We start from the raw sequence: 22581 nt of genomic DNA on the forward strand, positions 1-22581 counted from the left end.
GAGGTGTAGGGACAGGTTGAGCATTATACTTGCAGGGTTAAGTGCCAGGTGGGAGATCTGTGGGGAGGGACATTTGGACCAGGCAGTCATGGAGGGAACGATCCCTGTGAAAAGCAGAGAGGGGAAGATGTGCTTACTGGTGGGGTCCTGTTGAAGGTGGCGGAAGTTGCGGAGGATAATATGCTGGAGGTGGGTGAGGTGGTAGGGGAGGACAAGGGGAACACGGTCCCTGTTGTGGTGACGGGAGGATGGGGTGAGGGCTGAAGTGTGGGAAATGAAGGAGATGCGGGTGAGGGCATCATTGACAACGGCAGAAGGGAAACCACGATTCTTAAAGAAAGAGGACATTTGAGATGTCCTGGAACGGAAACCCTCATCCTGGCACCTTCCACCCTCCCCCCACCTTCTTTATAGGCCCCCTGCCCCCTCTTTCTTCTGTCCTAATGAAGGGTCTCGGCCCGAAACGTTGACTGCTCATTTCAACGGATGCTGCGCGCCCTGCTGAGTTCATCCAGCTTTTGTACGTGTTGATTTGACCACAGCATCTGCAGTGTACTTTGTGTTTATTATTGGCGGGTTAATTGGCTGCTGTAAATTAACTCTGAGTGTGCCAGGGAGTGATTGAATCTGACGGGGTGGGAGGGGTGTGGTTGGGGAAGTGGGGTTTGATAGGAATATGTGGAGAATAGGTTCCATTGAGAATCACTGGAGTAAAGCACTGCTTTGAGCTGGCAGAAACTCCACAGGCTGAAGTAGCATTTTTCCTATATTTTCAGGTAATTGAAAAACTGGAGCTCCAGTGGTGCTTTTGCAAATGCAGAGTAGACCGGTGTTGTGCAGACTCCAAGTCTGCATCCCAAAGCTTACAACATTAACGTGTTTACACTCCCTAAATGGACAAGAATTAACAGATAGAATATTCATACTGCCCTTAGTTTAGACGCTTTCTATTTCACCAAATTTAGTGACCAAAGAACAGTTAAAATTTGATGAAATCAGAGCCTAATTTCACCAGCAGTTCGACTTCCTTAACTGATGGCAATATAGTTGGATCATAGTTGAATAACATAGTCCATTATAGCGCATCGAATAATTTATTTCTATTTCAGTGTATCATCAGACTTAATCTTGAAAAGTGAATACAACGTAAGAAAGTTCATTGAATACATTATTGTCATAGTTAAAGCCACTTTGAAGTTGTAAATTTGAAATGGAAGAAAAAGCTAATTTCACGGAGGGAGAGTAGAAGGGCTTCAGTGGAGCAAAATACCACAAAACTTTTGCAACTATCATTATATTGCAATGTTCTGTTTTTGTGATTTAGTTCTCAAGCAACTTGGTGAAAGAAATTGCCGCTAAATAAGTAGTGAAATAATGGGTGAGGAATTAACAAAGGGGACTTATGGAAGTGAGTCATTAGCAGAAGAGAATTTTAGAGTTCATGGTCATGATAGTAGTTGATGATTTTGATTTTCCTGTGATTGAGGCTTCACAGGCTGATTATAGGGAAAAGCATTTACAGCCAGTAAAACTTTATTTCATTTGATTGTAATCACACTTTTTCCATACTGAAGCACAAAATGTGTAGGTACAATGTCATGCTCCCTCCACTCAATCCTAATAATGCTTCTTATGGGACTCAGACTCTAATGCAATACTCTGCCCAAATTACGATATGTAAAAATTGCATAGTATTGCTATTTGAGTACCAAATAAGAAAATTTTGCCTGGAAAAAAATGAAAGCAAAAAAATTAACTAACATTCTAGGAACTGTGGAAAAAGGAATTTGAATACAGTACACTCTATCTCGTGGAATGTTTATTGAAGGAATTCTGTAGTACTGTATATACAGAGATGAGATTAGACACATGATATTGGGGGGAGAGGGGAGGTGAATGGTTCTTGACCCCAATTTATCCCTTTCAGTTAAATTATGCCCATTCTACTGTATAAATGTAGCTTCATCAATTTTCCCCATTCCATAACTCTAATTGACCTTGCAAAACAACACTGTCAATTGTGTTTGAGCTTAACAACTGGTTTATGCTCTGAGTGAAGTCCTTTCCCACATCATCTATTTAATTCTTTACCTCCCTCCTCTACTTACAGCAGGAATTGCTCCCCATGTGATTCTGTCATCCATTCATCCCTGCCCGCTAACCTCCCCTCCAGCGCTTAATCCCTGCAATTGGCCTAAATGCTACACCTGCCCACACACCTCCTCCCTCGCCTCTATTCAGACCCCAAACAATCTTTCCAGGTGAGGCAAGACTTCACCTGCGAACTTGCTGGGGCTGTCTATTGTGTTTGGCTTTCCAGGTGCGATCTCCTCCACGCTGGGGTGACCCGTTGTAAGTCAGGAGGCAACCTCGTAGAGAAAGTCCGCACTGTATGCCACAAGTGGAACTTCCCGGTGGCCAGTAATTTATTTCTGACTCCCATTCCCGTTCCAACATGTCGGTCTGTGGCCACCTAATGTACCATGGTGGACGAGTAACAACCTTATACTGTATTCCATCTGGGTACCCTCCAACCTGATGGCATGAATATCAAACTTTTCTTCTGGTAAACAAGTTCTACCTCTCCCCCACTTCCTCTATTCCCCACACTGACTTCTTACTTCTTCTCACCTGCCTACTACTTGCTCCAGATCCCCTCCTCTTCCCCTTCCTCCTATGATCCACTCTCCGCTTCTCCAGCCCTTACCTTTCCCACCCACCTGAGTTCACATACCACCTTCCAGCTAGCCTCCTTCCCCTCTCCCACACCTTTTTATTTTGGAATCTTCCCCCTTCCTTCTCACTCCTGAAGATGGGTCTTGGCCCATTCACGTTGCCCGGCCTGCTGAGTTCCTCCAGTGTATTTTGTGTGTGTGTGTCACCTCTTCAAAGGCTGGCTGTAATATTAACAGTTTGTCTAATCGTTTTACCCTCCCTGGTCAAAGTAAAACGTACCCCACAATACTAACAAAGCTTTTCATCGAAAATGTCTACATTGGATCGTTCCTGAAATCCTGGATATGTGTCTCAATGTGGACACAAGAATATGACAGCAATATCTAGGGCTTGATTCTTTCAGTTCTTATTATTGAATTACATTTTATTGTTTTATATTAGTGTTCACAAATTTAGATATTTTTGGTTACTTAAACCAAAACAGATGCGTTAACTTTTGGTCTCTATAAAGCACTATTACATTGAATTTCAAGTTAAAATGAATTTGGGCTTTATATTTATTATTATTTTGATAAAACTTTCATTTTTGTTCATGTGGTCATGTACTCTTTTGCCTTGCGTTTTAATGGCAACCATACCTTCTCTCCTTGATTTGATTTTACTTCTGTTAAACAGCAGAGCAGTTCATCTGACAGAACAGTGAGGTCAGTCATCAGTCTAAAGAAACATTTTGAATGCCATATGCTACATTAATAAAAGAAAATCAATGGGACTGAAGGCCTAAAAATAAGAACCGGAGATGCAGGAGATCTGAAATAAAAATAGAAAATGCAGGAAACATGCAGCCAGCCAGACAACATCTATGGAGAGAGAAACAGAGTTAACATTTTAGGTTAATTCTGTTTTTTCATCATGCCTTTGACCTGAAAATTACATTTCCTTCCTGCAGATGCTGACTGACTTGCTGTGTTTTTCAGATATCTTCTGTTTCTGTGCAAAGTTCCGCACAGATTTATCATTAAACATGATGATTTTACAGACATTTTTTAATGGTTTTTTTTTGTTAGCTAAAACACAAATGCTTGACAATGATGTTCTATTAAAAGCTTTAAGTGTGACAAAAGAGGCAGGGGAATTGCAGATGATTGGGTGACCACTTGCTGAGCACATGCAATCTGTCTGCAATGACCATCTGCATCTTCAGCTTGCTAATCAATGTAATTTCCCTTCCCATTCCTACACTGACCTGCCTGTCTTTGGCATCCTCTACTTCCAGTGTGAGGCCGAGTGCAAGCTAGAAGAACAACACCTCTGTACTGCCTGGGTAGTCTATGACCGAATTAATTCTCCAATTTAAATTAACCTGCTCTGCCTCCATCCCTCTTTCCTTCCTTCTGATTTGCCCAGGTCCTCTCATATACACCCTTCCTCCTGACACCACTCCCTCCCTTCTAAATTTCCCAGTTTCTTTTTTCTGCAAACATCTGCTCCATCTACCCATCACCCACACAATCCTCTGACTGAGCCTCCCCACCATTCGCAGATGCCCACCATACCTTCATCATTTGGTTCCAATGGTCAACTATCTTTCTCAGCAGACTGCATCATCTGCAGCTCTTTACCACCCACACCTATCATCTTCAAGCCTCTGTCACTATCTTCACTTGTTTGCTCCACTTGACATCATGCTCACCTGAATCCATTATCACTCGTTAGCTCTTAGACTTTAAGACATACGAGCAGAAACAAGCCATTCAGCCCATCAAATATGTTCTACATTTTGCTGACTTATTATTCCCTCTCAACTCCATTCTGCTGCCTACTCCCCATAACCTATAATTTCTTGCTAATCAAGAAGTTATCGACCTCTGCTTTCAATATATCCAGTGGCGGCCTCCATAACATCTGTGGCGTTGAGCTCCACGGATTTAGCTAAAGCAATTCCTCCTCAGCTCTGCTCTAAAGAGATGTCTCCATGTTCTCTGGTCCTAGACTCCTCCAATGTAGGAAGCATCTGTTCCATGCCCACTCTATCTAGGTTGTTTCAATATTTGGTAAGTTTCAATGAGATACCCTCTCATTTTCTAAATTCCAGTGAATATTGGCCTAAAGCCATCAAATGCTCCTCATACATTAACAATTTCATTCCCAGGAACATTCTCCTTAGCCCTGACTGGACCCTCTACAATGCCAGCACATCCCTTCTTAGATAAGGGGCCCAAAACTGCTCACAATACTCCATATGTGGTCTGACCAATGCCTTATAAATCCTCAGCATTACAGAATTGCTTTTATACTCTAGTCCCCTCAAAATGGAGGCCGATGCTGTATTTGCCTTCCTTGCCTTGCCATCAACTCAGCCTGCAAGCTAACCTATAGAGAATCCTGCACTGGGACTCCTAAGTCTCCTTGCACTCCAACTTCTGAATTTGCTCCCCGTTTAGAAAATAGCTTACATCTTTATTCCTTCTGTTGAAGTTCATCATATATTTCCCTAAGATGCATTCCATCAGCCATTTCTTTGCCCACTCTCCCAGCTTGTCCAAATCCTCCTGCAGACTCCCTGCTTCCTCAACACTACCCGCCCCTCCATCTATTTTTGTATCTACTGTAAATTTGACCAAAAAATCATTAATTCTGTCATCTAGATTGCTAACATATCCTTTCGGTTTGCACCTGAGCTGGAGGAGGACTTATATCCTGGCAGAAAGGTTTGCTAGTACGGCACAGGAGTGTTTAAACTAGAGTTGCAGGAAGATGAGAACCACAGCATCAGACAGATTGTGGAGAAAGATGTTGTTAAGGCTACATACAAAGTCAGGATTCAAAAGGTTAAGCGTGGTAGGACTAATGTTCAAAGATACATATCTTTCAATGCAAGGAGGATTGGAGGAAAATCAGATGAGCTTAGGGCATCGATCAGTACATGGAATTATGACATCGTGGGCATTCGTGAGACCTGGTTGCAGGAGGGGCAGGACAGGCAGCTCAATGTTCCAAGGTTCCTTTGTTTTAGATGTGATCGAATGGCAGGGATTAGAAGGGGAGGGGTGGCATTACTAGCCAGGGAAAATTTCACGCCAGTAGTCAGACAGGACAGCCAGGAGAGCCCATTTAATGAGGCTGTATGGGTAGAACTGAGAAATTAGAAAATTGTTAATGGGATTATATTATAGATGTTATAATATAGATTATATTTTATATATAATGGAATTATATTATAGATCACCCAACAGTCTCTGGGATTTAAAGCAGCAAATTTCTTGAGATCACAGACTGTAGTAAGAAACATAAGGTTGTGATAGTAGGTGATTTTAACATTCCACATATTGACTGGGACTCCCATATCGTAAAAAGGCTGAATGACTTGTCAACTGTGCCCAGGGGAGTTTCCTTAATCAGTACTTAGAAGTTCTAATGAGAGAGAATGTGATACTAGATCTCTTATTAGGAAATGAGACTGGGCAGGTGACAGAAGTTTGTGTAGGACAACACTTTACATCTAGTGATCATAATGCCATTAGTTTCAAAGTAATTATGGAAAAGGATAGGTCTGGTCCTTGGTTTGAGATTCTCGATTGGAGGAAGGCCAGTTTTGATGGTATTAGCAATGATCTGGCATGTGAGAATTGGGAGAAGTTGCTTTCTGGCAAAGGTGTGAGGCCTTTAAAAGTGAATTTTGAGGGTATGGAGTTTATATGTTTCTATTAGAATAAAAGGCGAGAATGACAGGTTTGGGGAATATTGGTTTTGAGAGATACGAGGCCCTGGTTAAGAAAAAGAAGGAGGTGCATGGCAGGTGGGAACAAATGAGGCACTTGATGAGTATAAGAAATGCAAGAAAACATAGAAGGAAATCAGGAGGGATAAAACAAGGCATCAGGTTGCACTAGCAGACAAGGTGAAAGAGAATCCTTAAGAGTTTTTTACAGGTACATTAACATAAAATGAATACCAGAGGACAGAACTGGTCTTCTGGAAGTTCAAAATGGTAAATTATGTGTTGAGCCAAAAGAGATGGGGGCAATCTTAAATGGATTTTTGCATCTATATTTACTCGGGAGATGGACATTTCTACTTTACAAAAAGACCGCTCGACAACTTGATGGCCAAAAGAGCATCTTTATTTGGGACGGCAAATGATATTTACAATACAGAGGCTTCCAGGTACCTCGTGTGGCATTGGTGGAGGAACTATATACAATGCATACTGGGAGTAAAAAGAGTGGAAGTGAAGACCCCGCCAGCCCCGGATCCCGCCTCTTGCTACCAACAGCTCCCTGACTAGTATTAACTTACTTTTAATAATACTCACATTACAACAGACATAGAGTCTATAAAAGTGAGGCAAAGCAGCAGGGAGGTCATGGACACAATACAGATTCAGAGAAGGAGGTGTTTGCAGTTCTGAGGCAAGTTAGGGTGGATAAATCACCAGAGTCTCACAAGATATTCCCTTAGACCCTGTGTGAGATTAGTGCGGAAATAACAGGAACCCAAGCAAAGATATTCAAAACACCCTTCACTATGACTGAGATGCTGGAGGATTAGAGGATAGATAATGTTGTTCCATTGTTTAAGAAAGACTGTAAGAATAAATCAGCAAACTATAGGCTGATAAGACTGACATCAGTAGTGGGAAAATTATTAGAAGGTATTCTAATGGACAGGATATATGTTATTGGAGAGACAGAGTTTGATTAGGGATAGTCGATGTGGCTTTGTGCATGGGTAGGCTGTACCTAACCAATCTTAAAGAGTTTTTGAGGAAGTTATCAGGAAAGTTGATGAAGGTAAGGCAGTGGATGTGGTCTACATGGACTTTAACAAGGCCTTTTCTAAGGTCTCACATGGTAGGTTGCTTGAGAGGTTTCAACTGCTTGGCATTCAAGATAAGGTAGTAAATTGGATTAGACTTTGGCAGTGCAGGAGAAGCCAGAGAGCGGTGGTAGGTGTTTGTCTCTCTGGCTCGACGCCTGTGACTAGCGTTGTGTCGCAGGGCCATTGTTGTTTGTCATCTATATCAACAGTCTGGATTATAATGTGGAAAACGACCAGTAAATTTGTAGATAACACTAAGAATGGGATTTGTACAAGAAAGATGACCAAAGCTTGCTGTGGGATTTGGACCAGCTGGGAAATGACAGATTGAATTGAAGGCAGACAATTGTGAGATGTTGCACTTTGGAACATAGGGCTACAATAGGGCTTACATGGTGAATGATAGGACACTAAAGAGCGCAGTAGAGCAGAGGGATCTAGGAATACAGATCCATAATTCCTTGAAAGTGGTGTCACAGGAAGATAGGGGTGTAAAGAAATCCTTTGGCACATTGGCCTTCATAAAGCAAGGCAATGAATACAGGATTTGGGACGTATTGTTGAAATCATATGAGATGTTGGTGAGTCCTAATTTGGAGTATTTTGTACTGCTTTGGTGACTTACCTACATGAAAGATGTAAATAAAATTGAACAATTTTAGATGAAATTTACAAGGATATGGCAGGACTTGAGAACCTGAATTATAAATAAAGATTGAACAGGTAAGGGCTTTATTCCCACAAACGTAGAAGATTGAGGGGAAATTTGATGGAGGGTTACAAAATTATTAGTGGTATGGATAGGGTAAGTGCAAGCAGACCTTTTCCACTGAGGTCGAGTGAGACTACATGTAGAGGTCATGGTTTAAAGGTGAAAGGCGAAATGTATAAGAGGAACATGAGAGGGAACTTCTTCACTCAGAGGGTGGTGAGAGTGTGTAATGTGGTGGATGAGGGTTCAATTTCAAGAGAAATTTGAATGGTACATGGATGGGAGGGATATGGAGGGCTATGGTCAGGATGCAGGTTGATGGCACTAGGCAAATTAATGGTTTAGCACAGACTAGATGGGCCAACAGGCTTGATTCTGTGCTGCAGTTTTCTAAAACTCTATGACTCCATATAACATGAAAAGTAGTGGACCCAACACTGATTCTTTTGGAACACCATTAGTCACCAGCAGTCAACCAGACAAGGCCTCTTTTATTCCCATCTTTACCTTCTGCCAATCATCTATCCATCTGTTCCACCTCTTCCCCCTTACCTCTTTGTACTGGCCATCTCCCCCCCCCCCCCCACCTCTTCCATCCGGACGAAGGATGCTGATTGGTAGTGTCAACTGTCCATGTCTTTCCATACCTGCTCCTCAACCAGCTGAGTTCCTTCAGCAGCTCGGTTCCTGCTGCAGATTCCAGCATCCGGTTGTTTGTCAGCCTTTCTTTGTGTATAGTTTTTTATTGATTCTATTGTATTTACTTCCTAATGAATCTCAAGTAGTATATGATGAGATAAGCATACTTTGATAATAAATTGACTTTGAACTTTAAACTTTGATCCGCAGCCTCTTGTGTCTGCAAACTGCTGATTTTCTTGTTTTATGAGAATTTATTGTTTGTCTTCTCTCTTCAGTGGGAAGAGATCAGTGGCGTAGACGAAAACTATAAACCAATTCGCACTTATCAAGTCTGTAACGTCATGTCTTCCAATCAAAACAACTGGCTTCAGACGGGATGGATTACACGGCGGAATGGACAGAGAATCTTCATTGAACTGAAGTTCACTTTGAGAGACTGCAACAGCATCCCAGGCGTGGTTGGGACATGCAAAGAGACCTTCAACCTCTACTATATTGAGTCAGACAAGGACATTGGCAGAAACATTATGGAGACCAAGTACGTGAAAATTGACACCATAGCCGCAGATGAGAGCTTCACACAAGGAGACCTCGGTGAACGCAAAATGAAACTTAATACCGAGGTTCGAGAGATTGAGCACCTTGTTAGGAAAGGATTTCATCTCGGGTTCCAGGATGTGGGAGCTTGTGTGGCCCTTGTTTCAGTAAGAGTCTATTACAAAACCTGTCTCTCCACAGTGCAAAGTTTGGCCGTCTTCCCAGACACCGTGGCAGAAGCTGCCTTTTCGACCCTGGTTGAAGTGCGAGGATCATGTATCAATGACTCTGAAGCGGAAATGGATAACCCTCCAAGGATGCACTGCAGTGCAGAAGGCGACTGGCTGGTACCGATTGGGAAATGTACTTGCAGTGCTGGGTATCAGGAGAAAGCTGGCAGGTGTGAAGGTAAGATCAGTTGGTGTCTGTCATGGTGACCATCCCAGAGCATGCAAGCTTCAAATTAATAAAGTAGAAATTCAGCAATTAAACCTGTCCAACTAGGATTTGTGGTAATGCTGCCTGATCTGTTTTAATGCTGGATTCAAATACAGGTAAAGCTGTGTTTATTGTGCATTTCCAACTGCCTAAGTCTTCTCTTGTGGGACATTGTCTTATGAACACACAATCCTGCTTGAGTGGTGAGGAACACAGAAGAAATGCTGATGTAGAAATGGTTATTTTGTCGTCCTTGACAGCAGAAATGTAACAAATTTGGAGCATAAAACCTGCTGGTCATCACCTTGTACACAACTCGTACTGCAGCTAGAGTGGCTGATGTATTTGAGACCAGCAGAGTGTCATTCTGTTGGCCACTTATGTTGAAAACGTCAAAGTATGCTGGCTTTAGAGGTTACGTGATAAGTTAGCCAAGACTGACAGAATTGTACTGTGGCTTGTGATGCAGTTCGGAATCCTGCTTTCTAGCTACAGGTGCATGTGAGAGAAGGTTTAACTTTCCACTGGTTGAGAAAGTGGCAATTGCTTCCGTGGGATTCAGCACGTGTTGCCATTTTCACTGTGTAGCATGGGTCGGAGATTGGAAATAGTTTTGCGGGAAGTTGTGAGCTTCTTCTTTGGGTCATTCCAAGTATTCCTGTTGGATCACTATGGAATACTGGAGGATATGCACCATCAACTCAATCCCTGTATGGATTCTCATTTACATCAAAGCTGCAGAGGCCTATGGATTGATAATGTTGTGAATGTGGAGGGCCAGATTCTCTCACGAATTTCATTATTCTGTCTCTGTGGGTCTCTGCAGACCTGTTAAAGTACAATATATTGCAGGCTGGTCGCTACTCAGTGAGGTCAGTTTCAGTATTCTCCCATAGAAGAAAAACAAAAAATCCGCAGATGCCTGAAATGCGAGATAAAAGCAGAGAATGCTGTGAACGTAGAGCAAGTCTGAAAACATCTGTGGAAAGGTAAGCGGTTAATGAATTGGTTCCCAATCCTTTGTCAGAAACTGTTTCCTGTTGCTATTTGCCCAAGGATTAGGGAATGGATAAGGCACCTCACTGTACAAACACTGTACTGTACAAACAGTAAGGTAGGCAAATCAATGTGTTCTTTTTACCCTCAGTGGTCGGATATGGCCTTCAGTCAATGAGGTATCATTATAGCTCTCCACTCCGTATGGGAGATAAATTTGTCTTTGTCTGCTTCTCTAACAGTAAACAGCATATCCAAAAAAGATGTTACAGCTAACTCGTCCCAATTTCATCATTAATTACACACTGGGGAGTGTTGGAGAAAACAGCATTGTCGTAATTTTTTCTTTCTTTTGTTGCTCCAGAGTCCTTCCAGGTGAATTCAAAGAATACAAACTATGATATTTATATCCCCAGTCTATTGAATCAATGGAAATACATAAACATATATTCATTATTCACCACTAGGAACCAATACGCACAAAATCAAATTCTGGGAAAAAAAAGCAGAAACTGTAAATGAATGAACAGTAAACGCTTTTTGATGTTACCTCTGTGGAAAATGCTGAAAAAGAATCTCTTAACATCTTATTTAGCTATTTTAAGGAGAGACTGGATAGGCTGGGATTCCTTTTCCCCTGAAGCAAAGGAAGCTGATGGGGTGAACTTATATAGAAAATTACAAGGGGCAAAGATAATATGGATGGTAGCAGTCTTTTCTCCGAGGAAGGGGAGGCTAAATCTGGAGGGCATAGATTTATGCTTCGAGGTGAGTGATGTAAATGTAACCCTTACCCAACAGGCTGGTATATGTCTAGGGGAAAAAGGGGATCCAGCCACTCTCCAACCCACCTCCCGTACACGCAGGTGCTGTGAGAATCGAGTTAATGCCTCGCGCCCGCCAACAGTATCAAACCCACAACAAATACCGTTATGAAATACACTTTAAAGAGTTTACTAAAATTAAAAAAAGTAGTAGGCAATACAATATATATATATACAAGGAAAAAAACAAAAGGCGCCAACTTATCAAAGTTCAGTCTGTTTAGTGCACTCGTTGGAGCTCAATCAACGAACCAATCGTCCCATCCGGCTGTCGCACCTGGGACCACCCCGGTGGTCTTACGAGCAGTCCAGCACACGTCCACCTTCCTCAGCGTCTTCCTTGGCCTCTCCCTTCCACCAAAAAAACCCGCGAAAAAAACCCCTCCCCCAAATTCCCAGCATCACAAGACACAATAACATTCCCCATTGATTAACAAATGAATACAATTACCATATCAGCCATTCTAAAGTGAAACAATGGTGAGAGAAACACTTATCCGACAAAGAAGCGTTCCTACTCGTAACAAACCAAAGAGGCCATTCTGAGTAACATACACAGGACATTGTACATAAAGGAACTTGAAAGTCTGTTTTATTTCCCAGGGGATAGTGGGGATACGGAGAACATGTGATGATAGAGGTGAGTGCGATTACAACATTTAAAAGACATTTGGACAGGCACGTGGATAGGAAAGCTTTAGAGGGATATTGACCAAGTGCAGGCAAACCAGACCAGCTCAAGAAGGCACCTTCATGTCATGGATGAGCTGGGCCAAAGGACCCGCTTCTGGGTTTATGTCCCTGTGACTCTATTAACCAAGGACTTTTATTGACAAATGCTTGAACGAAGTGGTCAAAAGCAGTTTGGCTAGGAATCATGGAATAGACACTGGGAAATTCATCAGATTAATGCTCTGCAGGCAACTTGGGTGTCATAACCTCTGGGCTCATCACATGTTCTTTGAAGATGTGATGGATATGTAGAAAATCTTGTTTCTCACCAGTTTCGTTCTTGTGTTCCAAGCCAGAATTTATGTGCACAGCCTTTGTTCGCTCAGAGATGATATCTTTTGTAACTCCAGAAACAAGTTAAAAGAAAGACACAGGAGGAGGGCAATGCTCGTGTACATAATTCATTTTACTTCAGTGAGGTGTGCGTATATGACGTGGAGGCATAATGACACCCGTTATTTACATACTTACTACATATGACCATAATGAATTATGTAAGCAAATGAGGAATGCCATTCGAACAATATGTTTACAAGATTACTCAAATATTATTGTAAAATCAAGTACACAACATTCCTCCCTTCTTAGCTATAAATTCCAATTCAATATAGAATGTATCTCAACTCAAATATGTAATGAATTGCTCATACACGCACACACACATATGTGTATTTGTGTATGTGTGTGTGTGTGTATGTAATATATATAATTATATATTATATAGTAATGTCTTTGCTGGCAAGGAGGGGGATGGGGTCACTCCGCTTGGCAGGTGAGACTTGTGACTGAAAGCAGTCTTAGGTTGTGGAGCTTCCTCCATACTAGTTGTAGGAACTGACTGTCAGACTGCAGGAGGTTGGTTCTGTCACCTCTGAATATCTTTCTTCTCTAACAATTGACACTACTCCCCTCACCTGATTCCTCTGTCATCTCCAAATGACACCAAACACAATCTCCACTGTGTGGCAGAGTGGTTCAGTTCTGACTTTAATCTTTCTAGTACCCGATTTTGAACATCTCTTAGTCCCTCGCAAGGACTGTCAGGAGTGAAACAGAGAAGCCTGAGGAGCCCTCAATGTCAGTCAGCTGTTTGTCTGGAAGACTCCTTCTGAGATTGGGCTTGAGCAGATCCACTTGCCTGCTAGGGGCAACACAGGAACAGCATAGCTGGTGAGCTGTTGGTTATGGAGGGTATACAATATGCAAGGAAAAAGTTGGCGAGATTCTGACTCAGTGTTGGTGTCGTGTGTTCCGCTGGTGTTGCTCGCAGTTGTTGTTTGGATTCTGGACAAACATTTCCAACAAGCCATTCGTAGCTGAATGGTACAGGGCTGATATAATTTCCATGCATTTTCAGGAATGACTGAAACTGTTCTGCAACAAACTGTGGTTCATTGTCACTAACTAATTGTTCTGGAAAACTACTTCTTAAAGAAAGTTTTCTCAACCCTTCAACAGTGTGCAAGGCTGTAGTGGAGGCTATTGGGAACACTTCTGGCCACTTTAGCTGCATCCACCACTACCGAGAAATTTGTGCCCATGAATGGTCCAGCAAAATCTCCGTGAGTCCTCTGCCAGGGCAGTGAAGGCCAGTCTCAGGGTTGGAGAGGCACTGCGCTTGGCATCTTCTGGACTTGCTGGTATCTCATACAGTGCATGGCAAGCTGCTCGAGCTGCAGATCTATCCCAATCAATCAGACAAATTTCAAGCCAATGTTTTCATTCAGACCACTCCTAGATGACCAGCATGTAGCTCCTCCAACACTTTAGCTCTCAGTTTCGATGGTACAACAGCTCTCAATCCCCACATGAGCCAAACCCTGTCGAAGGCAAGTTCATCCGAGTGCTGCGAAAATGGGGGAATTGGAGTTTCTGTTGCACATTCCAGCTCTTTTAGATGGCCGTGTAGACCTGAGACAGTGTGATATCTTTTCTGGTTTCCCTTTGGGTCACCTCTGCAGTAAGAGGGAGAATTTTGATTTGTTTTAGGGCGAATACATCAAGAGAAGGGTCTTTTTTTCTAACTTTCTCCAGAACATCCCTTTCCAAAGATAAATGGGACAATGCATCAATATTTTCATGATTAGCTGTCCTCTTGAATTTAATCTGGTAATTGTGTCCTCCAAGAAACAGAGCTCATCTCTGCATCATACTAATGCTCTTAATGGAACACGCTTCTGTCGATAACATAATAACACATACCTTCATGTACCATACATATAACTGTAATGAATTATGTAAACACAGAATGCTTAATCAAACAATACATTTACAATATTATTCAAATATTACAGAAATATTAAATACACATCAAGATTCTCTATACAGCATTGAGGAAGAGTCAGAGCTTTACTGGGTGTTCTACGTATCATTCTTTTTTTCACTCAGGTTACCAAACCCAGATAGACAGCACATTCATCTCATTTGCTCTGAGTAAGGCTGCCTTCACAACTCAGTTTCCTTCCCTAATTTATAAGTGAGGAACTTGGGTATCCTAATCCTGTGAAAAGGCACTGCGTGATGCAAGTTTTACAACTGAATATCGGTGAGAATTTATCACTTTAATTAACTGGCACCCCACTTCTCTACCATAGTAGCTTGTCTGGTCTGTACAATCTTTGGGATGGATAAATGCTGCAGACTGGCGTTTGATACTCAGTGGGTACATCTCTGACTGTACACTTCTCAAGGTCACAGACATTCAGGTTAAAAATCCTACTGTGCATGATCCTGGTGAATTCAAGGAAAGCAAATTAAAAATCCAAACTCCCAGCCTACTATTCTGTACCCATGGGAATATATACATTTGCAGTTTTCACAAACTGTAATTTCGAACTCTTTATGAATTGGATGTCATTCTGCTTTGATGCTATTTTTGGCCATGCAGAACACTTAATCTCCATCTTGTGTGTATTCATGATAACGTGTAATTCTTTTGTATGATGATTTGGTGCTTCCAGGGCAGACTATTGTAACTGCAGAGATGAAAGAACAAACTAGAATTAATACTGTGTCTCTTGCAGTCATGGATATCTCAGTGCTTTCAGATCAATTACGCAGCTTTGACTTCTAGTAAGTGTAAAGCAGGATGCAATCGAAATAAACAAAAGGCCACTATAGGTTTTGGCCAATGTTGATCTTTCCTTCTCCAGTCCTGCTGAAGGGTCTCAGCCCAAAACGTCGACTATACTCTTCTCTATAGATGCTGCCTGGCCTGTTAAGTTACTCCAGCATGTTGTGTGTGTTGCTTGGATTTCCAGTGTCTGCAGACTTTCTCTTGTAAACGTTGAACATGACACTGGTCACAGCTTTCCTGTCCTTGGAAATAAAGTCACAGGATTTTTGCATCCTCCAATGAATAGAAGTTGGTTCCTCCAATTAAGAGGTTGGTTCCTCAGACAGTACATTTTCTGCACGACACTGAACTTTTGGTCTGGAGTACCAAGTCACCTGCGTACTAATGATTGAACCCATGATCTTCAGACCCTAGGAAGAATGTTACTCTGATGACTGTATCCTAATATTTAAATGTTATCTCTAGTCAGCACATTCCAAGGTGTTGTGGGTGCCTATCTTTATGAAAGCCCCTTGAGGAGCTGAGTATTCCATAATTCCATACACTATTCAGTTTTCCCATTGGTTCACTGGAGGCAGACTTTGGTATTCACTCTAAGGGGACTTATTTCTCTTGCAGTACTGTGGACTCCAAAGTGAGTGACAAGGCAAATTTTGACACCACTAATGCTTCTATAGAGGAAGGATGAGGTTGATTCAGATTCAGACTGGTTTATCATATGAGGGGTGATTGATACGTTCATGGCCCGAGGTAGAAGGAGTCAATTTTAGAAAATGTAGCACATTTATTTTTCGACATAGTCCCCTCCTACATTTACTTACTTACTTTAACCATTGTATTTTATTTTTGTTCATTATTATTAATCCTTTGAAGGCAATTTTTTTAACGTTTTGATATATATCTTTTTCATTTTTTGTGTAACTAAGATGGCGGTTTCTTTTCTAAAATATTTCTTGCATTTTTTTTAATTTCGCCTTTTTTTTGTCGTCTTCTTCCTATAATGCCTTTCTTATCACATCCTATCTTTTATTTGTTCGGGTTTTAACCCGATTTATAAGCTACCAGTGTTTATATTCTTTTTGTTTTTTCTTACTGGCAATTATATTAAGAAGTCTGTTTTAGTATAGAGTTAATTACTTTTTAGGATTTTGGGTGGATCTTTTTTTTCTCCTTTATATATCTGGAGTCGCCTTCTGGAGACATTTAGTCTCACACCTTTTTCACCTGGACTCCCCAGGAGGGTCTCTTTTCCGTGGGTGGTGGGTGGGGGGGGGGGGTTCCTTTCTAATTCTATTGCTCTTTTTATTAGTTTTTCTAGTTTTTTTCATTTGGGCTGATTTCAAACTACTAAAATGTCCGCCGTGTCATCATTTCTGGGTCCTCCCCTTATTTTTGTTCCTCTTCCAGGTGCATGAGTTCATACTTTGGTTAACTCTTTATATACCAAAGGGTTGATTTTAGAAATATGGCTCAGACCATTAATTTTGTCTCTTGGAATACTAATGGCTTAAACCATCCGATTAAACAGAAAAAGATTTTTTAAATATTCCAAAGACTGAATGCGCATATTGTCTTTGTACAAGAAACTCATGTGAGAAAAGAGGACAATCAACATTTTTTTGAACTTGGAGTACTGTGTCCGGTTCTGGTCGCTTCACTATAAGAAAGATGTGGAAGCATTGGGAAGGGTACAGAGGAGATTTACCAGGATGCTGCCTGGTTTAGAGAGTATGCAATATGATCAGAGATTAAGGGAGCTAGGGCTTTACTCTTTGGAGAGAAGGAGGTGAGAGGAGACATGATACAAGATATTAAGAGGAGTAGACAGAGTGGACAGCCAGCACCTCTTCCCCAGGGTACCATTGCTCAATACAAGAGGACATGGCTTTAAGGTAAGGGGTGGGAAGTTCAAGGGGGATATTAGAAGAAGGTTTTGCACTCAGAGAGTGGTTGGTGCGTGGAGTACACTGCCGAAGACACTGGTGGAGGCAGATACACTAGTGAAGTTTAAGAGACTACTAGACAGGTATATGGAGGAATTGGTGGGGGGGGGGGGTTTATATGGGAGGCAGGGTTTGAGGGTCAGCACAACATTGTGGGTCAAAGGGCCTGTAATGTATTGTACAATTCTATGTTCTAACAGTTATCATCCTAGAACCATCAGGCTCCTAAACCAGCAGGGATAACTTCACTCACCACAACTCCAAACTGATGCCACAACCTATAGTCTCACTTTCAAGGACTCTATAAATCATGTTCTCAGTACTATTATTTAATTTGTAAATTTTTTCTTCGTCTGCATGTTGTTTTTTTTATCAGTCTTTAGTTATACATAGATCTCATTATATTCTATTGTATTATCTACCGGTATTTTCCTGTAAAAGCCTGCAAGAAAATGAATCTCAAGGTAATATGTGGTGACATATGGGTCCTTTGCTAATAAGTTTACTTTGACTTGATTTTGATTAAAACACATTGTATTTTAAAATATGATATGGGCGCAGAGTGTCCATTCATTCCCATAAAATTGCTATAGTTTCTGAGGATAATAAGCCTTGACTCTTTCAATTTCAGTCAAGGGAATCTCCTTATTTTCATTTAGTTCATTCCCCACACCACTCCCAGAGTGAGAAATGGGGAGAGTTGGAAAGATTTTACTACTGCTGAAGGCTCGGATATTTGGAACCATTCCCCCATCCATTTTGTCAGCATTTGTCTGTATTTTTGTTAGTCATTGAAATTTAAAAGACATTCACAAGCATTAGGAGCTCTCAGCTAGACCTCTGTTCCCCGGCTGAAAGCACAATATGTACAAACCATTTGCAATACATTGTCAGTCTTTGCTAGAAGGCATTAAGGAAATTGTGAAGCCTTTCTTCCTCATGTCAAGTGGTTCAGGCAGATTGTGCATTTTGCAGCGTGCTAAATTGCTGGAGCCTTTGTTGCAATTATCCAGTTTTGATAATACAAAGCAAAAAGTACCACATAAGAAAGATGATTGCATTCATTGAAATCTGCTCAGTTCCTCAAATTTGTACTGTCAATCTGAACTACACAGATTACCTCTCCCTGACAGCCTCTGAGTCCTTATTGTCACCATCTCTGAGCAAACACTCACATAGACCAACCACATAAATACTGTGACTGCAAAAGCAGTTCAGAGGCTGGATATCCTGCTAAAAAGTGAAATAACTCCTAACCCTGAGGTCTTTTCCTACCCGTAAGACATGGGTCAGGAGTACGATAGAATACTTTCAACTTGCCTTAATGAGTTCAATTCCAGGAACACTTATGAAGCCTTGGCATCATTTAGGTCAAAGCGATCCCTTTGATGTGCACTTAGCCACCCTATCCTTTCCCTCCTCCGCTGAAGCATCATGGCTGGTTACAGAATGCAGCGTAGTTACTCTGGTAAGCTACCCCCAAAATACCTCCCAAACCCCTGAACTCTACCTCAAAGATGATCTTGGACAGTGAACACGTTGTGAGCATCACCATATACAGTATCTCACCATAAGCTACTTACTATCCTGACTTATAATATATTGTAAGCCATTGACTGTTACTGAATCCCAATCCTGGAGCTACCTCCCCAGCAGGTATGTTGGAATATCTTCACTCGAAGGACTGCGCTGTTCAAGAAGGCAGCTCCCTGTCAACTTCTAAAAGGACAACTAGGAATGGACAAGAAATATTAACGATGCCCAAAACCTAAAAAATGAAAGGCATAGCCTAGCCTGTTCTTTACTCACATCTCCTAAATAGAGTTCTTGACAAAATAAATGTCCCTAATTACAATCCTGAGGTCCAAAAACCAGCAGTTTTGACAACGGTGACTTCCCTTCAACGATTCAACTCTCAAACTGATCTGCAAAACCCTAATCGCTACCTCAGTACAGCAAAACTATGACCACTTTGCGCTTCAATGTACTTTGGCGTCATTGGTTCTAACTGTGCTCTGTTTTGCATAATTTTGTGTAATCACTGTCTAATTTATATTTATCTTGTGAATGTTGTGTCTGTAATGCCAAGTGCCAGTGTTGCAGCCGCAGGTGACCTTTTAACTCTACATATTAAACTCGACTTTGACTCCACTAACAATAAAGCCAGATCTATTTTTTAAGAAAATGTCATTCGAACAACTATGAATTCACAATTGAGGAGAAAATGCATTACTTGGCGTTTTCTGTTGTTTTAAAAATATAAATTCCCCAAGCAGTTCTGTAAGGGTGCTTTACAGTGTGTAGGTACCTATTGTGTTTCACTTTGTTCGAGGAATCTGGAGTTACAAGCGCATTGTCTTATGAAAACTGCTTGGTTATTTAGGGCTGAGGTGAGAAGGAGCTCCTTCATGCAGAGGTTTATAAATTATTGTAATCTTCTCACTCAGAGGGTTGTGAATGCTCCAGTTTGGACACGAAGCCAATCAGGGGTATGGAGGTCAGGCAGGAAAGTGCACTTGAGATGTAGGATCAGCTAGGATTCTATTGAGTCATCTGAGGGGTCTCCCCCTTTTATTTCATATGTTCTGTGTCCTTTACACATATATGTTGACGTACTCAGATTGTTTCACTTAGCTTGTAAATTCTCTGCATGATCACATGATAGTATTTTAGCCCCAGCCTCTGATGGACTGTCTTTACCAGTTACTGTATCTGCTGCCCTTCATAGGCCATCTGCTGCTCTGTTCTGTGCTTTAAACTCTCAGTCTGGTGTATTAGTTTAAACTGATTAATGAATAAGAGATTTTGAATAACTTTGAGCAATGAATGAGCTCAATCTTTATGCTACTTTTGGATTTTGTTTCTAAATTCTGAATGATTATAAATTACTTAAGTAGAAACCTGGTCAGGATATTAAATTGTAAGTGTTTTGAAATGATGAAGGAACACTCCAATCCATTCATTTGGAGAGGGGTACATTTAATTGGCTGGCATTCTTATTATACTCTCTAACTTTTCGCAGCATTCTTCAAAATGAATGTTGCTACCAGATATTGGAAAACCATACTATTATCTAAACTATCTTTGCAGACACCCACGGATCTGAAGCTAACAGTAATACAATTTATAGTCCGATAATACACAGACTGTCTTGTTTAGGTCTTGTGCAATTTGAAAGAACAAGCCAGAGCTGCTGTTTGCTGACATAATTTGTTCACAAATAATGAAGGACACAAGGAGACCTCCATATCGGGGGACGTTGAGAGGCAATCAATCATAAAGATAGATTTACATTTATAGTGCCTTTCTCGACCTCAAGGGTCACCTGAAACACTTCAGTCAATGAAATAATTTCAATTCATTGACTGTATTACAACACTGACAATTTGTACATGGCAAACACCTACAAATACATTGCAATAATGGCCAGATTATCTGTTTTTGTGATGCTCTTCATGAGGTAATTATTTGCCTGGACACCAGAAAGCACTTCTCTGTACTTGTTCAAAATAGTGCTGTTCAATTTTTATTTGCCCAGCTAAGGTGGCATAAAGAGCCTTGATAAATTTTTGACCACACTGTAATACTTACTTCATCCTCCAGTGTAACATCAGTCTGTGTTTTTGCCCTTGGGTCTCAAACAGGATTTTAATCAAAAGTTTCTAAATTGAAATTGGGTGTTTGTTGTCTGAGCACAAGAAAGTCTCTTGCTTTGTCCAAAAAGGTTGTTTTGTATGATGTGAGGTGTTGCATTCTGTTTCTTGGCAAAAAAATAATGCTTCTAGTGTCCGCATTTTTTCACAATTTCTTTTGAATGAAGAACCCTATGGGTTCAGTGTTGAAGACTTTGCCTGATGTGATCTGTTTTCCCAATACTGTCAAACCTTCCTGCTGCTCAGCCGTTTCTTCAATACCCACTATCACTCCATTCACAGCTGATGGTCTAGTTGTACAATTTGTCAATACATGAACATGTTAATCCCAGGAAACATTTTATAACTGTTTCTGGAACTCTCATTAGTGTAAACCAAAGCACTTTATACATTTTCCTGACTTGCCTCGTAGGACTGCATCAGAAAAAACAGGAAGTTTATCTCCCAGTTTCTTAAGTTTCCCATAAAAGCCTTATTGATTTTTAATATGAATCGCCAAGCCCAGGGGTCGGCAACGTTTACCACTGAAAGAGCCAATATGGACCCATTTCCCACAGAAAAGAAAACACTGGGAGCCACAAAATGAAATAACACTGCATACAACAGGTTTTTTTTTGCCTTTATGCTATGTATAAACAAACTATAATGTGTTGCATTTATGAAATTGATGAACTCCTGCAGAGAAAACAAAATTACATTCCTGCATGCAACAAAAACATTTTGAACTCCGAAAAAAAGATGTTGGGTTGAAGGTTACTCCATAGTTAGCCTACCTTGGATCGAAGAATTAAAAGAAATCGCGCACTGGCGGGTGTCAGGCATTGGCAGTTGTGATGTATATTACTAGCGATAAAAAAACACGTTGTAGCGGTGTGCTACACGCAGCGCTAAAATAAAGACTGCAGTCAAAGGTAACTTTATCCGCACTAAACGGCCTTGATTTAAAGCCTCCCTCAACCCATCCCCGTGGGCGCGGATGCTCCAAAAGACACGTCCTCACAAACCCCCGTAGGCTATCTCCCTTAGCCAGAACAGTGGCTAATTGTGAGCCGGTTCGGATGTGCCAGGAAATGGTGTCTCCACAAAGTTTTCAGATTGTACAAGATCATCATAATCTTCAAATTTTGAATTACATTTCAAAAGCTAACAAACCATGGGGAGCCGCATCACAGAGATGAAAGAGCCGCATGTGGCTCCGGAGCCGCAGGTTGCCGACCTCTGGCCAAGCCTAATCAATACAGAATCAACAGAATTTCAAGGGAATGCAGATGCTGGAATCTGGAAGAACACACAAAATGCTGGAGGAGCACAGCGGGTCAGGAGGGAAATAGACATTCAGCATTTTGGCGGGGGACTCCTCATCTGAACTGATAGATAGAGGGGAGATAGTGGTATTAAAGAGGTGAGGGTAAGGGATAGAACAAGAGCTGACAGATGATGTAGAGGACAGTACAGGGAGGACAGAAGAGTAGAATTAGTTACAGTGGCTAGGAGCTGATAGGTAAAGGCAACAGAGAGCTGCAGGAGATGG

General features: G+C 41.3%; 1 protein-coding gene across 12 annotated transcripts in view; it reads left to right on the forward strand.

Annotated features, from left to right (window-relative positions):
* LOC132383416 (ephrin type-A receptor 7-like) overlaps nt 1–22581 on the forward strand; it is a 693221-nt gene that overhangs the window by 102963 nt on the left and 567677 nt on the right. For all 12 annotated transcript variants that reach the window (XR_009508677.1, XR_009508678.1, XM_059954340.1 and 9 more), the window contains exon 3: nt 9127–9796. Coding sequence is in view for 10 of the 12 variants with exons in the window: in XM_059954340.1 (XP_059810323.1) it covers nt 9127–9796 (670 nt within the window). In the remaining 2 variants the exon portion in view is untranslated. The remainder of the gene's footprint in view (nt 1–9126; nt 9797–22581) is intronic.

Source organism: Hypanus sabinus, chromosome 30, assembly GCF_030144855.1.
Source record: "Hypanus sabinus isolate sHypSab1 chromosome 30, sHypSab1.hap1, whole genome shotgun sequence".
In the NCBI taxonomy this organism is placed as follows: domain Eukaryota; kingdom Metazoa; phylum Chordata; class Chondrichthyes; order Myliobatiformes; family Dasyatidae; genus Hypanus; species Hypanus sabinus.